The sequence below is a fragment of the Oncorhynchus masou genome, chromosome 32 (genome assembly GCF_036934945.1).
Source record: "Oncorhynchus masou masou isolate Uvic2021 chromosome 32, UVic_Omas_1.1, whole genome shotgun sequence".
NCBI lineage: Eukaryota > Metazoa > Chordata > Actinopteri > Salmoniformes > Salmonidae > Oncorhynchus > Oncorhynchus masou.
In genome coordinates this window covers 57,827,535-57,848,726 of record NC_088243.1, presented here as the reverse complement: position 1 = coordinate 57,848,726, position 21,192 = coordinate 57,827,535, and the positions used below count along the sequence as shown (strand labels likewise).

Genomic DNA, 21,192 nt, shown 5'->3' with positions numbered 1-21,192 from the left:
CAGTGGCTGCGTTGTTGACACTACACTAATCAAGTCATTCCGTCGAGTGTAATAGTTTCTACAGTGCTGCTATTCGGGGGCTAGCTGGCTAGCTGGCTAGCAAGCAGTGTTGATTACGTTACGTTACGTTAAAAGAACAACAATAGCTGGCTAGCTAACCTAGAAAATCGCTCTAGACTACACAATTGTCTTAGATACAAAGACGGCTATGTAGCTAGCTAGCTACGATCAAACAAATCAAACCGTTGTACTGTAATGAAGTGAAATGAAAATGTGATACTACCTGTGGAGCGAAGCGGAATGTTGACCGGGTTGTTGAAGTTCTATTCAGTAGACGTTAGCTAGCTGTTGGCTAGCTAGCTAGCAGTATCTCCTACGTTAAGGACGACAAATAGCTGGCTAGCTAACCTCGGTAAATTAAGATAATCACTCTAAGTCTACACACTCTAAACTACACAATTATCTTGGATACGAAGACAGCAAAGACAGCTATGTAGCTAGCTAACACTACACTAATCGAGTCGTTCAGTTGAGTGTAATAGTTTCTACAGTGCTAGTAGACGTTAGCTAGCTGCTGGGCAGATAGCAGTGTAGACTACGTTAGGACGACGAAATACGATAATTACGCAATTATCTTTGATACAAAGACGGCTATGTAGCTAGCTAAGAAGAAATTGCTAAGATTAGACAAATCAAACCGTTGTACTATAATGAAATGTAATGAAAATGTAATGAAAAGTTATACTACCTGCGGACCGAAGTGTAGATGCCTAGTTAAATAAAATAAAAAATTTAAAAAAAAAAAAACAATTGGACCCATACACCAGTACAGGGAGGAGGTGAGGGCCCTCGGAGTGTGGTGTCAGGAAAATAACCTCACAAATAACCTCACAATCAATGTCAACAAAACAAAGGAGATTATCGTGGACTTCAGGAAACAACAGAGGGAACACCCCCCTATCCACATCGACGGGACAGTAGTGGAGAAGGTGGAAAGTTTTAAGTTCCTCGGCATACACATCAAGGACAAACTGAAATGGTCCATGCACACAGACAGCGTGGTGAAGAAGGCGCAGCAGCAGGCTGAAGAAATCCGGCCTGTCACCAAAAACACTCACAAACTTTTACAGACGCACAATCGAGAGCATCCTGTCGGGCTGTATCACCGCCTGGTACGGCAACTGCCCCGCCTACAACCTTAAGGCTCTCCAGAGGGTGGCGACGTCTGCACAACGCATCACTGGGGGCAAACTACCTTCCCTCAAGGACACCTACACCACCCGATGTCACAGGAAAGCCAAAAAGATTATCAAGGACAACAACCACCTGAGCCACTGCTTGTTCACCCTACTCTCATCCAGAAGGCGAGGTCAGTACCGAGAGACTGAAAAACAGCTTCTATCTCAAGGCCACCAGACTGTTAAACAGCCATCGCTAACATTAAGTGGCTGCTGCCAACATACTGACTCATCTCTAGCCACTTTAATAATGAAAAAATGTATGTAATAAATGTATCACTAGCCATTTTAAACAATGCCACTTTATATACTCATCTCATATGTATATACTGTACTCTATACCATCTACTGCATCTTGCCTGTGCCGTTTGGCCATCTCTCATTCATATATTTTTATGTACATATTCTTATTCATTCCTTTACACTTGTGTGTGTATAAGGTAGTTGTTGTGAAATTGTTAGGTTAGATTTACTTAGGTATTACTGCATGGTCGGAACTAGAAGCACAAGCATTTCACTACTCGCATTAACATCTGCTAACCATTGTGTATGAGACAAATACAATTTGATTTGATTTGAATTCGGAAGTTTACATACACCTTAGCCAAATACATTTTATCTCAGATTTTCACAATTCCTGACATTTAATCCAAGTAAAAATTCCCTGTTTTAAGTCAGTTAGGAACAACACTTTATATTAAGAATGTGTAATGTTAGAATAATAGTAGAGAGAATGATTTATTTCAGCTTTTATTACTTTCATCACATTCACAGTGGGTCAGAAGTTTACATACACTCAATTAGTATTTGGTAGCATTGCCTTTAAATTGTTTAATTTGGGTCAAATGCTTTGGGTAGCCTACCAGAGGAGTGCTATTGGGTCCAAGCGGCCAACATCCTGGACCCTAACATCGTCAGATATGTCCATATCTACCGCCAGGACCAGCCCACTCCTCGCCCTCGAGGCCATCCTCCGAGCCAGCATCGTCCTGTGGCTGGAGCCAGACGTTAGGTTACTGTCATGCCTACTCCCGCTCCTTAGTAGCCTCATTCATTACATTTACATTTAAGTCATTTAGCAGACGCTCTTATCCAGAGCGACTTACAAATTGGTGAATTCACCTTCTGACATCAGTGGAACAGCCACTTTACAATAGTGCATCTAAATCATTTAAGGGGGGGGGTGAGAAGGATTACTTTATCCTATCCTAGGTATTCCTTGAAGAGGTGGGGTTTCAGGTGTCTCCGGAAGGTGGTGATTGACTCCGCTGTCCTGGCGTCGTGAGGGAGTTTGTTCCACCATTGGGGGGCCAGAGCAGCGAACAGTTTTGACTGGGCTGAGTGGGAACTGTACTTCCTCAGTGGTAGGGAGGCGAGCAGGCCAGAGGTGGATGAACGCAGTGCCCTTGTTTGGGTGTAGGGCCTGATCAGAGCCTGGAGGTACTGGGGTGCCGTTCCCCTCACAGCTCCGTAGGCAAGCACCATGGTCTTGTAGCGGATGCGAGCTTCAACTGGAAGCCAGTGGAGAGAGCGGAGGAGCGGGGTGACGTGAGAGAACTTGGGAAGGTTGAACACCAGACGGGCTGCGGCGTTCTGGATGAGTTGTAGGGGTTTAATGGCAGTATGCGTTTTGACACATTCATGCTTATCCTGTCACATTCATGCTTATCCTGTTTTGTTTATCTGCCTTTTTCTTATGATTAAACTCACTTTCTGCACCTGCTTCCTGACTCCCAGCGTATGCGTTACAAACCAAGAACATGTCTGACGACGAAAGAGTTGAGGGAGGAGGAAGAGTATCTTACTTGAGGGGTGTCGATGTTGTCGATTCTTATTTATTTGATTCTTACCCAAAAAATATTGGAAAATTGAGCTTAAGATGGCAGCCGCTGTTTTAGAAACTGAGGCCGCAACAGCAGCCGGAGTCCCATCCCCAGGATCAACAGAATGGATGCAGTTGTGACAATTGCACTCCAATGCTGACAAATGTGCTGTAGAGGATTCAAATATGTGACTACAATTCTTACAGACATGGAGTTATCCAACGAGCAGCTATACTCTACTTTATTGAATGATGGCTTATCATAAACCTTAGTGGGTTTATGTTTTCACATTAGCCCAAACCACTATATGGCCTATGTTTATTTGACACAATGTAACACCCCCCCCCCCCACATAGTGAACATATGCTAACCCGTAGAGCACTTAGGCCTATAGGTCTACATGATATTGTGCAATGGTAATAACACAATAAGAACACCTCGAACATCAAGGATCAGGCTAGGCTACATCACTCCGCATGCTTGCTTTGTCGCTTTTCAAACGCACCTTTGTACTGTGGTACTGCGCCAGATCCAGATCAACAATACAGTTGCAACAACCATATATTTTAGTATCCTCCGGTTTTCTGTCCCCATAATTTCAGATTGCATATCTCATTCCAATGCATCGTTGCTGAAGTGCTTGCTACACACACACACACACACAGCAATGTAATATTGGCTTCGGGAGTTTATACATCTTATTTTCTATTTCTAATTGCTACTAACCATCTTCAGCATCTCTATGTATCTTTTACTGGAAAACTGACATTTTGTTGCTTCTTCCCTTGATTTCCTGTAGCCTATCAAATCAAATTAAATGTTATTGGTCACATACAAATGGTTAGCAGATGTTATTGTGAGTGTAGCGAAATGCTTCTGCTTCTAGATCCGACAGTGCAGCAGTATCTAACAGGTAATATCTAACAACTCCACATCAAAAACCTAATATCTAACAACTCCACATCAAAAACCTAATGTCTAACAACTCCACAGCAAAACCTAATGTCTAACAACTCCACAGCAAAACCTAATGTCTAACAAATTCCACAATAAAACCTAATACACACAATCTAGTAAAGGAATGGGATGAGAATATATAAGTATTAAATATATGGATGAGCAGAGACAGAGCGGCTAAGACGCAATAGATAGTAAAGACTAGATAGTGAAGGATACGGTATACAGTATATACTGTACATATAAGATGAGTAATGCAAGATATGTAAACAGGCATTATTAAAGTGACCAGTGTTCCATTTATTAAAGTGGCCAATGATTTCAAGTCTACGTGGTGGCTGTTAACAATCTGATGACCTTGAGATATAAGCTGTTTTTCAATTTCTCTGTGCCACCTTTGATGCACCTGTCCCACCTCGCCTTCTGGATAGAAGCGGGGTGAACACGCATTGGCTCGGGTGGTTGTGGTCCTTGATGATCTTTTTTGCTTTCCTGTGACATCGGGTGTTGTAGGTGTCCTGGAAGGCAGGTAGTTTCCCCCCGGTGATGCGTTGTGCAGACCGCACCACCCTCTGGAGAACCCTGCGATTGTGGGCGGTGCGGTTGCCGTACCAGGCGGTGATATAGTCCGACAGGATGCTCTTGATTGTGCACCTGAAAAGGTTAGTGATGGTTTTCCCTGACAAGCCAAATTTCTTCAGCCTCCTGAGGTTGAAGAGGCGCTCTTGCGCCTTCTTCACCACACTGTGTGCATGGACCCTTTCAGTTTATCAATGATATGTACACCGAGGAATTGAAAACTTTCCACCTTCTCCACTGCTGTCTCCTTGATGTGGATAGGGGGGGTGCTCCCTTTGCTGTTTTCTGGAGTCCACGATCATCTCTTTTGTTTTGCTGACATTGAGTGAGAGGTTATTTTCCTGACACCACACTCCGAGGGCCCTCACCTCCTCCCTGTAGGCTGTCTCGTTGTTGGTAATCCTACCACTGTAGGCTTGAAGAGGGCACAACAAAGCCTATTCCCACTCAGGAAACTAAAAAGATTTGGCATGGTTCCTGAGATCCTCAAAAGGTTCTACAGCTGCAACATTGAGAGCATCCTGACTGGCTGCATCACTGCATGGTACCGCAATTGCTCAGCCTCTGACCGCAAGGCACTACAGAGGGTAGTACGTACGGCTCAGTACATTACTGGGGTTAAGCTGCCTGCCATCCAGGACCTCTACAGAGGAAGGCCCTAACAATTGTTAAAAACCCCCAGCCACTCCAGTCATAGACTGTTCTCTCTACTACCGTATGGCAAGTGATACCGGAGTGCCAAGTCTCGGACAAAAAGGCTTCTCAACAGTTTTTACCCCCAAGCCATTTGCTTTCCTGTGACATCTGGTGTTGTAGGTGTCCTGGAAGGCAGGTAGTTTCCCCCCGGTGATGCGTTGTGCAGACTCCTGAACAGGTAATCAAATGGCTACCCGGACTACCCCCAACCCCTCTTTTTACACTGCTGCTACTCTGTTTATCATATATGCATAGTCACTTTTACTCTACATTCATGTACATACTACCTCAATTGGGCCGACCAACCAGTGCGCCCGCACATTGGCTAACCGAGCTATCTGCATTGTGGACCTATTGGGGCGGTAAGCAAATTGGAGTGGGTCTAGGGTGTCAGGTAGGGTGGAGGTGATATGATCCTTGACTAGTCTCTCAAAGCACTTCATGATGACAGAAGTGAGTGCAATGGGGTGATAGTTCAGTTACCATAGCTTTCACCAATGGCATTACTAAGTTGATGGGTTATATTTAGGATAATGTTTTACAGCATTGTCATTAACATTTTTTATTAGAAAATCATCTTATTTAGAAATTGTATATATTTTACACACACTTTAAAACATCTGAAGTACCCAAAAGGACCACTAGATTGCTTATGATAGATTACATAAAATCCTTGAAAGATACCAAAACACTGGTAGTTTACTGGTAAACTAAAGTTTCCAGTAATATACCCTCTCTTTGCAACCCTAATCTGACCACACCCAAACAAAACAAATCACAGAAAGTAGTGTTTATTAGACAGAAGTCAACTAATAAATTATGCATTGGTGTTTTTATTTTTTTACATACAAATAATATAATAAATTGATAAAACATTCTATTCTATAAACATAAATGATACCTTAAAAAAAGGCAAATGCTGGAATACTTGCCACAATGCCTATACTTTCAGTTTTCATCACAGAAAAGATTGAATAAAAGCAGTATTCATGATAAGAGATTATATAATACTGTAGAGGCAATGTTGTACTACAGTTGTATGCAAATAAGTTCACAAATTCCCCAAAATACACTATAGTATTCCTACATCCTCTTGGTAGTTCAGAGTTTGGAAAATGGAACATTTACACAGAAAGGCAACTGGACAAAAGAGGCAATAGAATAAAATAAATGTACATTTTATTAGTTACATGCTCTGAATACAACAGGTGTAAACCTTACTGTGAAATGGTTACTTACAAGCCCCTAACCAACAATGCAGTTAAAAAAGTATGAATAAGAATAAGAAATAAAAGGAACATGTAATTAAAGAGCAGCAGTAAAATAACAATAGTGAGACTATATACAGTACAGGGGGCACCGGTTAGGTAATTGAGGTACATTTTTACATGTTTGTTAGAGTTATTAAAGTGACTATTCATAGATAATAACAGAGAGTAGGAGAGTAGCAGCGGCATAAAAGGGGGGGCAATGCCATTAGTCTGGGTAGCCATTTGATTAGATGTTCAGGAGTCTTATGGCTTGGGGGTAGAAGCTGTTTAGAAGCCTCTTAGACTTAGACTTGGCGCTCTGGTACCGCTTTCCGTGCGGTAGCAGAGAGAACAGTCTATGACTGGGGTGGCTGGAGTCTTTGATTTTTAGGGCCTTCCTGTGACACCGCCTGGTATAGAGGTCCTGGATGGCAGGAAGCTTGGCCCTAGTACTGGTCTGTATGCATTACCCTCTGTAGTGCCTTGTGGTTATGGCCGAGCAGTTGCCATGGCAGTGATGCAACCCGTCAGGATGCTCTCGATGGTGCAGCTTTGAGGATCGGAGGACCCATGCAAAATCTTTTCAGTCTCCTGAGGGGGAATATGTTTTTTCGTGTCCTCTTCACGACTGTCTTGGTGTGTTTGGACCATGTTAGTTTGTTGGTGATGTGGACACAAAGGAACTTGAAGCGCTCACCTGCTCCACTACAGCCTCGTCGATGAGAATGGGGACGTGCTCGGTCCTCCTTTTCCTGAAGTCCACAATCATCTCCTTTGTCTTGATCACGTTGAGGGAGAGGTTGTTGTCCTGGCACCACACAGCCAGGTCTCTGACCTCCTCCCTATAGGCTGTCTCGTCGTTATCTGCAAATTTAATGATGGTGTTGGACTCGTGCTTGGCCGTGCAGTCATGAGTGAACAGGGAGTACAGGAGGGGCCCTTGTGTTGAAGATCAGTGTGGCGGATGTGTTGTTACCTACCCTTACCACCTGGGGGAGGGCCGTCAGGAAGTCCAGGATCCAGATGCAGAGGGGGGTGTTTAGTCGCAGGGTCCTTAGCTTATTGATGAGCTTTGAAGGCACTATGGTGTTGAACACTGAGCTGTAGTCAATGAATATCATTCTCACATAGGTGTTCCTTTTGTCCAGATGTGAAAGGGCAGTGGGGAGTGCAATAGAGATTGCATCATCTGTGGATTTGGCAGTATGCAAATTGGATTGGGTATAGGGTTTCTGGGATAATGGTGTTGATGTGAGACATGACCAGCCTTTCAAAGCACTTCATGGCTACAGACATGAGTGCTACGGGTCGGTAGTCATTTAGGCAGGTTACCTTAGTGTTCTTGGGCACAGGGACTATGGTGGTCTGCTTAAAACATGTTTGTATTACAGAGGTATAAAATGTCAGTGAAGACACTTTCCAGTTGGTCAGCGCAAGCTCGCAGTACACGTCCTAGTAATTTGTCTGGCCCTGCGGCCTTGTGAATGTTGACCTGTTTAAAGGTCGTACTCACATTGGCTGCGGAGATCGTGATCACACAGTCGTCCGGAACAGCTGGTACTCTCATGCATGTTTCAATGTTATGTTATGTTAAGTAGTTTAGCTCGTCTGGTAGGTTTGTGTCACTGGGCAGCCCTTGGCTGTGCTTCCCTTTGTGGTCTGTAATGGTTTGCAAGCCCTGCCACATCTGACGACCGGCGGAGCCGATGTCGTATGATTCTATCTTAGTCCTGTATTGATGCTTTGCCTGTTTGATGGTTCGTTGGAGGGCATAGCGGGATTTCTTATAAGCTTCCAGGTTAGAGTCCCGCTCCTTCAAAGCGGCAGCTCTAGCCTTTAGCTCAGTGCAGATGTTGCCTGTAATCCATGGCTTCTGGTTGGGGTATGTAAGTATGGTCACTGTGGGGATGACGTCATCTTGATGAAGCCAATGAATGTTGTGGTGTACTCCTCAATTCCATCAGAAGAATCCCGGAATATATTCCAGTCTGTGCTAGCAAAACAGTCCTGTAGTTAAGCATCTGCTTTATCTGACCACTTTTTTTATTGACCAAGTCACTGGTGCTTCCTGCTTTAATTGTTGCTGGTTAGCAGGAATCAAGAGGATAGAATTATGGTCAGATTTGCCAAATGAGGGTGAGGGAAAGCGTTGTACGTGTCTCTGTGTGTGGAGGAAAGGTGGTCTAGAGTTTTTTTCCCTTTGGTTGCTCATTTAACATGCTGATAGAAATTTGGTAAAACGGATTTAAGTTTCCCTGCATTAAATTTCCCCGACCACTAGGAGCACCGCCTCTGGATGAGCGTTTTCCTGTTTGCTTATGGCAGAATACAGCTCATTGAGTGTGGTCTTAGTGCCAGCATCGGTCTGTGGTGGTATGTAGACAACTACAAAAAATACAGATGAATACTCTCTAGGTAGATAGTGTGGTCTACAGCTTATCATGACATACTCTACCTCAGGCAAGCAAAACCTTGAGACTTCCTTAGATATCGTGCACCAGCTGTTGTTTACAATTATACATAGTCTGACCCCCTTGTCTTACCAGACGCCACTGTTCTATCCTGCCGATATAGTGTATAACCAGCCAGCTGTATGTTGATAAGGTTGTTGTTTAGCCACGACTCCATGGAGCATAAGATATTACAGATTTTAATATCCAGTTGGTAGTTTAATTTTCATCGTAGGTCGTCGATTTTATTTTCCAATGATTGCATGTTGGCTAGTAGAACGGAAGGCAGTAGGGGTTTATTCGATCGCCTACGAATTCTCAGAAGGCAGCCCGACTTCTGTCCTCTTTTTCTCCGTCTTCTCTTCACGCAAATTACTGTGATTTGGGCCTGTTCCCGTGAAAGCAGTATGCCCTTCACGTCGGTCTCGTCGGACTCGTTAAAGGAAAAACCAACTTCTGCCAGTTCGTGGTGAGTAATCATTGTTCTGATGTCCAGAAGGTATTTTCTGCCATAAGAGACGGTAGCAGCAACATTGTGTACAGAATAAGTTAAAAAATTAGTTACAAACAACGCAAAAAAACTAACAAGCCATCAGCCATCTTCTCCGACGGCATCCTACAAGGCACACAGAGTAACAGTCAGTTAGGTAATGTTCAATGCTTTGACTTTTCTATTCTATTCTCATTAAGTAATAAGGGCTTTATAAAATACATTTGATTGAATGATTTTGATACCTTCTTTTACTTCTTCTCCTCAATTCCTTGACTGAGTGGATTGGCAATAACATGAGATAACCACCTCCATTAGCAGAGAGAAGAGGACATGAACAAAAAGTTGATCAATTAAACAGACAATGTTCCAAAGCATAAACATAAAAAATACAATTTCCAAAGATAAAATGTGAAGGCAGCTCATACCCTGAGAAAAGTATTAAATTGAGTTAAAATGTCAATATAAATGTATAAAATCTGAAGGAGAGTGGTTTGACTAAATGTTTGTCCTGTGACCGGATGTGTGAGGATATGATGGGAACTACGCTGAGGCTAAGGTTGCGCGAGGACGGCGCTAGTCTTCGTGAGCATGATTAGTTGAGTCACACAAGTCATCTTCCAAAGTCTGTTTACCCTTTTTCCCAATTAATAAAGAGTTCACAATTAATAAAAAACTTGAGACATCTGTGGCATTGTTTTGTATGACAAAACTGCACAATTTAGAGTGGTCTTTTATTTTTCCCAGCACAAGGTGCACCTGTGTAATGATCATGCTGTTTAAACAGCTTATTGATATGCAACACCTGTCAGGTGGATGGATTATCTTGGCAAATGAGAAATGCTCACTAACAGTAAACAAATGTGTCTGCACAATTTGAGAAAAATAAGCTTTTTGTGCATTTGGAAAATTTCTGGGATCTTTTATTTTAGCTCATGAAAAATGGGACCAACACTTTACATGTCGCATAGGGACAGAAGGTACTGTATGTAAAAACAAGAGGCAAGCAGAGATAGCGTCTCTGTGTGTGTGTGTGTGTGTGTGTGTGTGTGTGTGTGTGTGTGTGTGTGTGTGTGTGTGTGTGTGAGAGAGAGAGAGAGAGAGAGAGAGAGAGAGAGAGAGAGAGAAAGAGAGAGGGGTACGAAATAGTCCTATAGATGGCACTATACTCACCCATACAGGTAAATGAAGCGCTCAGCAATACCAGGAGAAACAGCATCTTCTTGAGATAACACTCCGTAGCCTGTAGCCTAGAAGAGACATCCAGTGGGGTCCAGTCCCGCATGCGCTGTATATAATATCATTAACCCAATATCTGCACGTGGGGTGATTTATAGATGAAATCATCTGCCATTCACTTTGGCAGTGTTTCGGGTCATATTTGTATAGTGGCGTTGCGCGTTTTAGAAGATTGCGATTTGCAACAGTCCGGGCGTTGTGTGAAATCAGTTTTTTTTATGCGACAAGTAGCAGCAAAGGACGCAAACCTCGCTCATGCGCATAGCAGACGAAGAAGCAGTTAATGATCTTAACGCTGCTGTGATCATCCATTATATGGGCTTGCAATACAGTTAATAATATAAAATAATAATAGGCTATTGTGTTTTGCTGTCGTGCATAGGTGAGTGCAAATGTAGGCATATAATACATACTTTTCTCCATGTTGATTCCAATAAATGTAGATTAAGTAAATAGCTAACTGTAAAATATGTTGTTATGTGCTGTCGATAATAGCCTAATACAATATTAATTGAACAATTTTAGTATCACAGGTAGTGTAGAATTAGGAGCAGTGCAACGTTCTAAATCGAGAGTATTAGCACCCTCTTGTGAAGTTGATTGATGGTGAACGGTGTTTACTGGCTTGGTAATTGTGGGGAGTAGGGCTGAATAACAAATCAGGGGCAATTCTAGACCATTTCAACTGGGGGGCGGGGGGGGGCAAGCTGGGGCCAGTTGTACTGTTAGAGGGGCCAGTTACATTAGACATTATTGTTGGCATCGTTTTCTTCGTTTTCTTCATTTGCAGGCAAAAGACCATGTTCATAATCATCATCGTTGCCCCCCCCCCCCCCTTGCGGTCTATTTGCAGTTTACAAATGATATGTAATTATGTTCCGTCCCCCAGACCATTGCTGAAGAAAAAATCTGCCTGCGGCTGAATCTAGTTGATGATGCCTGATCTATAGCCTGCTGCCAACCCCCCTGACTCAGTGGGTGTCTCTCTACAGCTGTCTTATGTCTGTCCTCAGAACATGCACCCCTATATCCTAGTGAGAGCCCTTCTCAGCATCCCTGTCTCTTTGGGTGGGTTGGACTTTTTGCCGTTTTAGTATCATAGCATTTGCATCCAGTTGTAGATGGGTGTTTAACCCATGATTACTTTACAGTAGTAATATGTTGGAAGAATTTGATTTGACTCCAATCTCTCTCTCTCTCTCTCTCTCTCTCTATCTCTCTCCCCCTAGCTTTCTCTTTGGGTAGGTCCAATGTCATTGTTGTTATCTCACAAAAAGTCACACATGGATGTGAAAAATTCTGTACTTTCTTTTGATATAATGTCTGGCCATGTCCTCCTCCCTCCTCCCATAACTCACTCTATTTGTCCCTCTCTTTTTAAGGTTGGAATGAAGACTTACAGATAGTGTGTTCTGGTCGAGAGTTCCGCCTGCCGGTCTACTCAGGGTCAAGAATCGTGACCTTTACCCCCAGCTACCCTCCAGGACCAAGAAGAGTGATTCTGGAGAACAACAACGTAGGTTGTGTGTGTGTGTGTGTGTGTGTGTGTGTGTGTGTGTGTGTGTGTGTGTGTGTGTGTGTGTGTGTGTTTGTGTGTGTGGGTTGGTTCTTCTATCCTTGTGGGGACCTCAAATCCCCAAATGTCCCCACACGGATAGTAAAACATTCTCCCTTGTGGGGACATTTCCTACATCCCCATGAGGAAAAAGGCTATTTTAAGCTTAGGTGTTAAGTTCAGGGTTATGGTTAGAATTAGTGTAAGGGGTTGGGAGTTAGGTTCAGGGAAAATGTCATTTTGAATAGAAATTAATTTTAGATCCCCACGAGGATAGAAGAACATAACGTGTTTAAGTGTATGTGTGTTCTTCTATCCTAAACACTATTGTGTGTTTGTAGTTGAAGGACCCACGTTTTGAGTGGACGAAAGATAGGACGTTGCTGCTGAATGACGTCACACACCGTGACCAGGGGCTCTACTCTATCAAACTGTCCTCTGGATTCACCTATGAGACCGTTCGCCTCACTGTCTCAGGTATAGGGGCTCAGGGGCTCAGGGGCTCCCGAGTGGCGCAGTGGTCAAAGGCACTGCATCTCAGTGCTAGAGGCGTCACTACAGACCCTGGTTTGATTCCAGGCTGTTTCACAACCAGCGTTGATTGAGAGTTCCATAGGGCGACGCACAGTTAGCCCAGCGTGGTTAGGGTTTGGCCGAGGTAGGCCGTCATTGTAAATAATTATTTGTTCTTAACTGACTTGCCTAGTTAAATAAAATAAAAAATATATTTTAAAAACTCTGCCGCAGGGGAAAACCTCTCTCCATTTCTTTGTCTATTTAAAAAAATCTATTTCTTGCTCTCTATTCTGTCTCTCCCTTTCTCTATGATATTGTATGATGATTAATTGTATCTGTTGAAATTGATTGTATGAACTTTGAAACATTGTATAACTCTCAAGATAATCTCTGTTTCGCTTTCTTCCACCCTTTCTCAGAATGTATAAAAACCTTCCGTCTGGGCTATGGGGAAACCTTTCAGCACAACATCCCTAAATATGTCTCCGTGCTGGAGTTCTCTCCCCGGGGCTCCCCCTCTGACTCCCAGACGGTATTACTGTGGAACCGGATGGACCCTGAGACCAGCGAGGCGGGCCGGGGGCGGCTAGGGTCAAGTGGGAGGGTCTGGGTGGCAGAGAGGGTGACCCAGGCAGACCAGGGAAACTACACCCTCCGAGAAGAAAATGGGAAAGTCATCTCCCGCAGCAAATTGATTGTCAATGGTGAGCACTAGAAAGATCAAAGAGATCTGGATGAAGGGGTGAGCGAAATGAAACGGGAGATGGAGAGAGGGAGATGGGATCGGAGGCTAGGAGAGAAGAGATTGCGATATTAGATCTGACATACAGTACAAACTAACTCATAATCCAAACTGACTCTTAGTTGTATCTGATTCTTTCTTTCATCCTGATGCCCCTCATCGTCCTCATGTCCCCTCCTTAATTTCTCCTTTTTCTTTTCCTTTAAACTCTTTCCAATTCTCTCTCTCTCTCATTATCCCCTATATGGGTGCAGGGCACAACTTCAATGTGACCCGCTTCTTCAAGGAATCTCTAAACCTTCCCCTTTTTCTCCCTGTCTCTCATGTCCACCTCATTTTTACCCCGTCACTCCACCTCTCCAATCCCTCCAATGTGCCCCTTGAGTCCCCGTACTCTCGCCCCGTGCAGCTGATCAAGGATGGCCAGATTGTGGACCAGGACCCCCGGTACTGGGGCCTCCTCTCTCTGAGGAGAAACGGGACTGTCAACGAGGTGGTCATCACCAGGCTGAGTGCAAAGCATGATGGGATGTATGAGATCCGAGATCAGGGCGGCAACCTGGTGTCATCCACCATTCTCCATGTGGTCGGTGAGTGACAGTGTGTGTGAGCAGGAGCTTTACCATTTACATGATGCAGAGATATCTTTCTTGATCTCCCAGCTCACTCAATCTTTCTCCCTTCCTTTTTCTCTTTCCAGATAAGACTGCTAGATGGAGAGCAGTTCTCAAGTCCATCAGCGTTCCTTCTGGCATGTTTGTGACTTTGGCTGGTTTCATCTTATTTATGAAGCGCTACCCTAACTGCAGCCTCGCTATGATAATCAACGGCCTAAGAGGTCACCATACACCGGCATCTAACCTTCCAAGAGTCAATGTCCAGGTGAAGGGATGTTCTGAATGAGCTTGACAGCTGTAGAGTGAGAGATGTTTGTGAGCTTGGTAGGTAGAAGAAATATGGTGGGGTTATGAGTGGTTATTGGAGGGCTTGTGTGGGCAATCTAATGAGCCTGTTGTTATGGGACTATGTTGTCCATCCATTTCAACTGTGTGATATTATAGAATTCTGTCAGTGTCAGAGTAAAAGTAGAACAGTCCTTTGCGCCAGTTTGAATCTCGTCCTTCCTTACACATTTAAATTGGGTCAGTGGTCACATAGCTTCATGCTTCTCTGTGGATTGTTTGTTTGTTTCGCTGTGCATTCCCCTGTCTGTCTACGCAATATTTATATTTATATTTACATACTTGTTTTGTTTGTCATCTGCAGGATTACAGTCCACCCAGTCTCCAGCCCTCTGGCATTTACAGGGTTTCAAAGCAGATTGTAACGCCAAAAATATGGAGTCCCAGACCTACACATTCGGTAGGTAGGCAGTGAAGTTGTAAATGTAGGCTCTTTTCACCATTATTATAGATTTCTATATCATGTGTCTTTCTCAGGGTTACATGCCTGTCGTGGTCAGTGCACCACAGCCCTCCCCTGAGCCAGTGAGGACAACGAGACAACAGGAGACAGATAGACTTAGAGTTCAGACTGTCACTACTCACACTCCTAGTGAAGAGGTAAATACACACACTGTTTCTATTTTCTGTCTCACAATAGACAATTAAGTTATATTCTGCTCTTTCTTTTTATCATTGACTCTCACTCTCTCTCTCTCTCTTCTCAGGAGACTGCTGACGGAGAGAGGGAGATCTCCTTTTCCATCGCTGGCACCTCAGACTGCCTCCACTCATCTGAAGACTGCTTCCAGTTCCAGATCAAGAAAGAGGGAGACAAGGAGAGCAAAGCAAAAGACTACTTCTCCACACTTCCACTGGAGACTTGCAGCGTCTACACTTCTGAAAAACTCAACTTCTTATAGAGTACAGAGAAGAGTGGGAGTAAAGAAAGAGCGGGCGGAGAGAAAATAGTGTTAATAATGTTAAACTGTTCACGGGTGATTTCATAATTATAGTGCCTTCACTTTCAGAACCCAATTTGGATCTGTTTGGGTATTGCATATTACCTCCTATAATTTCTGTATTATCATGTCATTATCATTCCTTTTAAGAATGAGATGAGCAATATCATACATTTTGGCATATCACTCCTTTGTACAACTGGATTGGTAATGTTTTCAAAAATCAACCTGCCGATTACTTTCTGCTACCTACCAAGGAACCCTCAGGACCACACATTTAAACCTGTACTGTAAGCTATAGATGACTGTATATATGGAAGTTATGTTAGGATGGAGAAGAGATGTCAACGTTAAAGAAGAGATGGGGAATTGTCAGATTTTGTAATAGAATATGGGAATTGCCTCTCAATTTAAAAGCATATCTAACTGCATGTGTTACCTACTATTAAACAAGTAAATTAACACAAAATAATACAAATAGACTTTATTAGATTACATATATTTACATAACATATACGTTGTTTGTGATTGCCATAAAATGGTGTATATGATTCAATTACGGTTACATTATTTCACCAGGTATTCACATTGTCATTGAGGTTTTATAGAATTGATTATAATATGTTTGAAGTCATATACCTTTCCCAATGATTTGTGTATTAACGTATCATTGGTTTGTTAGTCAAGTAATGAATGAAGCTCGAGAAAATAAAACGAATTCAATCAAGTTATGAAAGTTGTCGTAGTCATGACAGTGTGGGAACGAAGAAGAGCTCGCTTTGGAGGACTGGTGCTATCCCAGCGTGCACTGTTTTCGAAGCGGCAATGAAACGCCAGCGTGCGAACTTAGAACAAAACAAAAAATAAAGTAGGTAGAATAGTTGCCTTTTAGGCAAGACTTTCGAGATAGTTTGCCATCAAGCGTAACACAAAAAAATCGTGTTTAGCTACAGAGGGACGTGCACTTGAAATATGTCTTTGGTTTGCGCAAGTAAGTTGAACATGCTTCTGAAGTTGATTGAGCTAGATCGCTTACCTAGCACCCTGCTAGCTAACGTTAGTGTGGCTAACTGGCGAGCTAGTAACTGATTCATTGTCACTTTTCTGCAACATGGTATTTATGGTGGCTTACTAGTTATATTATCTAGCCATGAAACAATAGCTAACAATTGTATGTATCCACTTATGTTACCCCACTCAGTTTCCAATGAGGTCCCCGAGCACCCTTGCGTGTCCCCGGTGTCTAACCAGGTGTTCGAGCGCCGACTGATCGAGAAGTATATTGCAGAGAATGGAGTAGATCCCATGAATAGCCAACCACTGTCGGAAGAGCAACTTATCGATATAAAAGGTAAACAGGGCGGGAATAGACAGTTAACGTAATCAGTCGAATCGATTACATCAAGTATGTATTTATGTTCTGATTTTAGTTTTGGCTTAGAAGGAAATCCTAAGTAGGTTCCATGTATTCGAAGAGATGTTTTCTGTAATGGATTTGAATCTATGTTGTGCTGCCTTCTGTTGCCCAGTGTCTCATCCTATCCGACCAAAGGCTCCCTCTTCTACCAGTATCCCTGCCATACTCAAGGCTCTGCAAGATGAGTGGGTGAGTGTCTAGGCAGACTGGTTTGTAGTCTACCTGTGGACAGTGTTACAACAGAATACTCTTCCTCTGTATTATTACATATTTCCCTTAATGTCTTCTGTCTCTTTCAAGGATGCGGTCATGTTGCACAGTTTCACTCTGAGGCAGCAGCTGCAGACGACTCGCCAGGAGCTCTCTCACGCCCTCTACCAGCATGACGCAGCCTGCAGAGTCATTGCTCGTCTTACCAAGGAGGTCACTGCAGCCAGAGAGGGTAAGAGTCTGAAGTTGCTTCCTCACCTTCTCTCATTCACTGACCTGTGAAGGCAAAATGCTTACTCTTTGCCCATTCTCCCATTCAACAGCCCTGGCCACACTCAAGCCCCAAGCCGGATTGGTGGCTCCTCAGTCTATGCCTGCCTCTCAGCCAGCCGCTGGAGTGAGTGATTAGCGCTGATTCCCATCCATCAATCAGGATTCCTGTCCATCAGAGATTGAGGATAATGTTTTATCTTTTCTAAGTATTCTTCTCTCTGTTGTTTTGCCTCCTTTTCTCAGGGTGCTGGTGGGGAACCAATGGAGGTTAGTGTGCAGGTGGGAATGACTCCAGAGATCATCCAGAAGGTAAGAGCTAATTTCCTCTTCATCTTTTTACCCCCCGTGATTAGTTCTCATTACTCGGAGACCCTCTCAATATGGGATTGGATTTGTGATTCATTGAATTCTCATTAGTCTCTTTCCTGCTCCTCTACTGTTCTGTTTTCAGCTTCAAGATAAGGCTACTGTCCTTACCACAGAGAGAAAGAAGGTAAGATGTTCATTCAAGAAAATGTCTGTCATGTGTTGTAGGCTTGCAAAGATGGAGGATAAACCACTCAGTCTTTTAATACACATATTTTGTCCCTTATGTTTGCTCACGCCTCCCTTTCTTTTCCTAACCAGAGAGGAAAGACCGTGCCAGAGGAGCTGGTCAGGGCTGAGGATCTGAGCAAGTACCGCCAAGTGGCTTCCCACGCTGTGAGTACTACTATCTGTAGGACTGTAATAACCTGTAGGGGGCTGACTGTGCTGCTAAGCACTACTATATGAGGCTGCCCTTAGCTGTCTGTCTGCCCATATAGTGACCATGTTCTTTTGAATATCTCAGGGACTTCACAGTGCCAGTGTCCCAGGAATCCTGTGTATGGACCTCTGTCCTTCAGACACCAACAAAGTACTCACTGGTAAGTACCCCTGCTTTTTCTAACAGCTTTTTATTTTCTCTCCGTCTCTTTTTCTTGCATATCTAAATATAACTATCAATGAAATGTCATTGATGACTACCTTGTGTTGCCAGGTGGGGCTGATAAGAATGTTGTGGTATTTGATAAGAAGGAGGAGCAGATCATTGCCACTCTCAAGGGTCACACCAAGAAGGTCACCTCTGTCATCTACCACCCCTCCCAGGTAACAGACCTGTGTCTACACCTGTCTAGCTCCTAACGTTTTATGGAAATTAACTCAATTATGCTTTATATTCTACTTTTCAACATCATGTATACAGTGAAATTAAAATAGAGTTAAGAGATAAGTTGATTTGTGGTATCTATATACCCCGGTTTAAAATGTGCTGTATTGTAGTTAATCTCCCTTGCCTAATTTCCTTCCTCACTTTAGTTTTTTCTTTTATTTGTATTTTCCATCTTTCTTTCCTCTCCAGTCTGTGGTGTTCTCTGCCTCTCCAGACAGCACCATCCGGGTGTGGTCTGTGACTGGGGGCAACTGTATCCAGGTGGTGCGAGCTCACGAGGCAAGTGTGACCGGGCTGTCACTTCACGCAACTGGGGACTACCTTCTCAGCTCTTCCGAAGACCAGGTAAGTCCATTGTACTGGTAGAACACCTGAGTCCAGCATGTTGTTAGAAGTTCTGAATCCACTGGTCCGTTGACTAGAATGGCACCAGCTGCACTGTTGTCAATAGTAAATGTAACAGCATCTTTGTGTTGGTGGATGCATGTTAACACGGCATTCCTCTCTTTCTTTCTCAGTACTGGGCCTTCTCGGATATCCAAACTGGCCAAGTCCTTACCAAAGTCACAGATGAGGCTGCTGGTGTTGGTAAGTGTGTTTGTGGTCAGGTCTATGCGTATGGACATGAAAGATGGGTTACTATTTTTGTCATATCTCTGCCCTCCTCCTCCTCAGCTCTGACTTGTGCTCAGTTCCACCCCGACGGTCTGATCTTCGGGACGGGAACCGCAGACTCTCAGATCAAGATTTGGGATCTGAAGGAGCGCACAAACGTGGCCAACTTCCCTGGCCACTCTGGCCCTGTCACCTCTATCGCCTTCTCTGAGAACGGATACTACCTGGCTACAGGTCAGTCGGTCTCCACCCTCACAAGACAGTGTAAATAATGTTGGATTTCTCATGGATTCCCTGACCCAGTCTCTCGCTCTGTGCTCCAGGTGCCCAGGACAGCTCTGTGAAGCTGTGGGATCTGAGGAAACTGAAGAACTTCAAGACCATCGCCCTGGACAACAACTATGAGGTGAGAATGAGAGACTGTGCGGAGTCTGTTAGCTACAGATATGGATCAACTTCTCACTAATTTAGCTCATGTACTGCAAATAACATGGTTATTTCTTGCAGTTTTTCACTGAAATCTTATTTACTCTCTCTCAGGTTAAGTCTCTGGTGTTTGATCAGAGTGGTACATACTTGGCTGTGGGTGGATCCGACATCAGGGTGTACATCTGCAAGCAGTGGTCGGAGGTCCTCAACTTCAGCGGTGAGAAAAACAACTGAACAGAATATTTAACTCAACTTTCATCAGACCTTGTGTGCTCACTGTACAAATCATACGTACACATGGTTAGGAAAAACTCAGTGTCCTATTGCATGCGTCATCTTACACCGAGTTACCTTAAACATATATATATATATATATATATATTTTAAAACATTTTTCTTCCTCTTTTTCCCAGACCATTCTGGCCTAGTGACAGGGCTGGCATTCGGAGACAATGCTCAATTCCTTTCCTCCGCTGGAATGGACAGAAGCCTCAAGTTCTACAGCCTGTAGATTAGTACAGACGGATGGATAAAGTGAGAGGAAAGAGAGCGAGGATAAGATTGGAGGGTTCTGGTTAGGCCTAATCTCGAATCTAGACCAGTGTGATCATTTTGACTCTGCTACACAGCTATCAGTTTTGTGAAATATGGACCGGTGACCAGTGGTTAGACGGTTGAATCCTTATGATTTATTTGATGTTCTTGTATTGCTGAGATCAGAATCCCTATCCGAGGTGCGTTCAATAAGGGAAATAGTTTGTGAACGTTAGCAAACATATTCCATTTGTTTTGTGTTAGCCGCGACCGTTAGCTAACCGTCTGAGAATATAGTGTACGGTGAACGTAAGTGTCTGTTTCTTGTCTAAACTGCTGCTAAAAACAATCAGGTGGCCATGTAGACTTTCTACTATATTTCGTAGGAGTAGGTAAGTCGTTTTCAGTTTTGAATATTGTTGCTAAAAAGCCACAGTGATCTTTAAACTTTTTTTTAAATAGCTGTTTGATGTATCACTTAACATTTTGGAATGTTCATTCACATCGTTCAACTGAAATTGTTACTCTGGCAGCAAGCCTTGTTTACCTCGCCTCTGGCCTAGGCAGGAGCTTTTTAGTCAGAGTTACGAGCAGATTATGAACTTAGCGTTTTGAAAATTGACCTGTAGTTATTTAGGATCCTGGAGTGGGTGGAGGAACCGGTGCTACGGTATTTACTTTTCCATTCGTGTATTCTTTTTAAATCCCCTCTCCAGACGTCTGTTCTTCTCCTTTCAGTGGTTAGACCAGCTCTCAGCTGGTGAAATATAATTTGTTGTAACTGTTTTCACATTGTGTAAGCCAATTCTCCAATAAATCAAGTTATTTTTGTAGTAACAGCCAGCTATTTGTTTGATCAATGGAATGTATTGTAATGCCTCAGGTTGTCGTTTCAGCCTGTCTGAGGCACCAGTATGACAGTATGATCCCAATAGACTGTGTGCTCTGCTTTGTACTTTGTCTCTGTTGGTCATCTAGCTGATTGAAATTGACAATGTTTTATATATAAAAATAAAACAATGAAAAGGGTGACATGGCTGGATAAAAAAAAAAGAATAATTTCTCTGTTATACTAATCTAT

General features: G+C 43.3%; 2 protein-coding genes and 1 long non-coding RNA gene across 3 annotated transcripts; all 3 read left to right on the top strand.

Annotated features, from left to right (window-relative positions):
• Window positions 1–10,711: 10,711 nt before the first annotated feature.
• LOC135527046 (uncharacterized) lies at window positions 10,712–11,968 on the top strand. The gene is made up of 3 exons (XR_010453395.1): window positions 10,712–11,104; window positions 11,612–11,790; window positions 11,952–11,968. It is a non-coding gene; the product is annotated as an uncharacterized LOC135527046 (long non-coding RNA).
• A 73-nt stretch (window positions 11,969–12,041) lies between these two features.
• LOC135527235 (uncharacterized) lies at window positions 12,042–16,165 on the top strand. Its single transcript, XM_064955838.1, has 9 exons — window positions 12,042–12,048; window positions 12,105–12,238; window positions 12,619–12,754; window positions 13,213–13,497; window positions 13,790–14,125; window positions 14,236–14,417; window positions 14,802–14,897; window positions 14,975–15,097; window positions 15,205–16,165. Exons 1-9 carry the CDS (start codon window positions 12,042–12,044, stop codon window positions 15,397–15,399), a joined length of 1,494 nt encoding a protein of 497 aa, XP_064811910.1. The 3' UTR covers window positions 15,400–16,165.
• An 84-nt stretch (window positions 16,166–16,249) lies between these two features.
• Window positions 16,250–20,950, top strand: LOC135526298 (pre-mRNA-processing factor 19-like). Its single transcript, XM_064954550.1, has 16 exons — window positions 16,250–16,429; window positions 16,640–16,789; window positions 16,968–17,044; window positions 17,156–17,297; window positions 17,389–17,462; window positions 17,582–17,647; window positions 17,790–17,831; window positions 17,966–18,040; window positions 18,171–18,246; window positions 18,360–18,469; window positions 18,723–18,878; window positions 19,052–19,121; window positions 19,209–19,382; window positions 19,472–19,554; window positions 19,689–19,794; window positions 19,991–20,950. The coding sequence occupies exons 1-16, from the start codon at window positions 16,411–16,413 to the stop codon at window positions 20,086–20,088; spliced, it is 1,518 nt and encodes a 505-aa protein (XP_064810622.1). The 5' UTR covers window positions 16,250–16,410; the 3' UTR covers window positions 20,089–20,950.
• Window positions 20,951–21,192: the final 242 nt, after the last annotated feature.

Bases quoted from the DNA above. Each gene is read 5' to 3' on its own strand.
- LOC135527235 (XM_064955838.1), top strand. The intron at 12,755-13,212 runs GTATAGGGGCTC...ACCCTTTCTCAG, and splicing joins CGTTCGCCTCACTGTCTCAG to AATGTATAAAAACCTTCCGT. The intron at 15,098-15,204 runs GTAAATACACAC...CTCTCTTCTCAG, and splicing joins CTCACACTCCTAGTGAAGAG to GAGACTGCTGACGGAGAGAG.
- LOC135526298 (XM_064954550.1), top strand. The intron at 17,648-17,789 runs GTAAGAGCTAAT...TTCTGTTTTCAG, and splicing joins CTCCAGAGATCATCCAGAAG to CTTCAAGATAAGGCTACTGT. The intron at 18,879-19,051 runs GTAAGTCCATTG...TTTCTTTCTCAG, and splicing joins TCAGCTCTTCCGAAGACCAG to TACTGGGCCTTCTCGGATAT.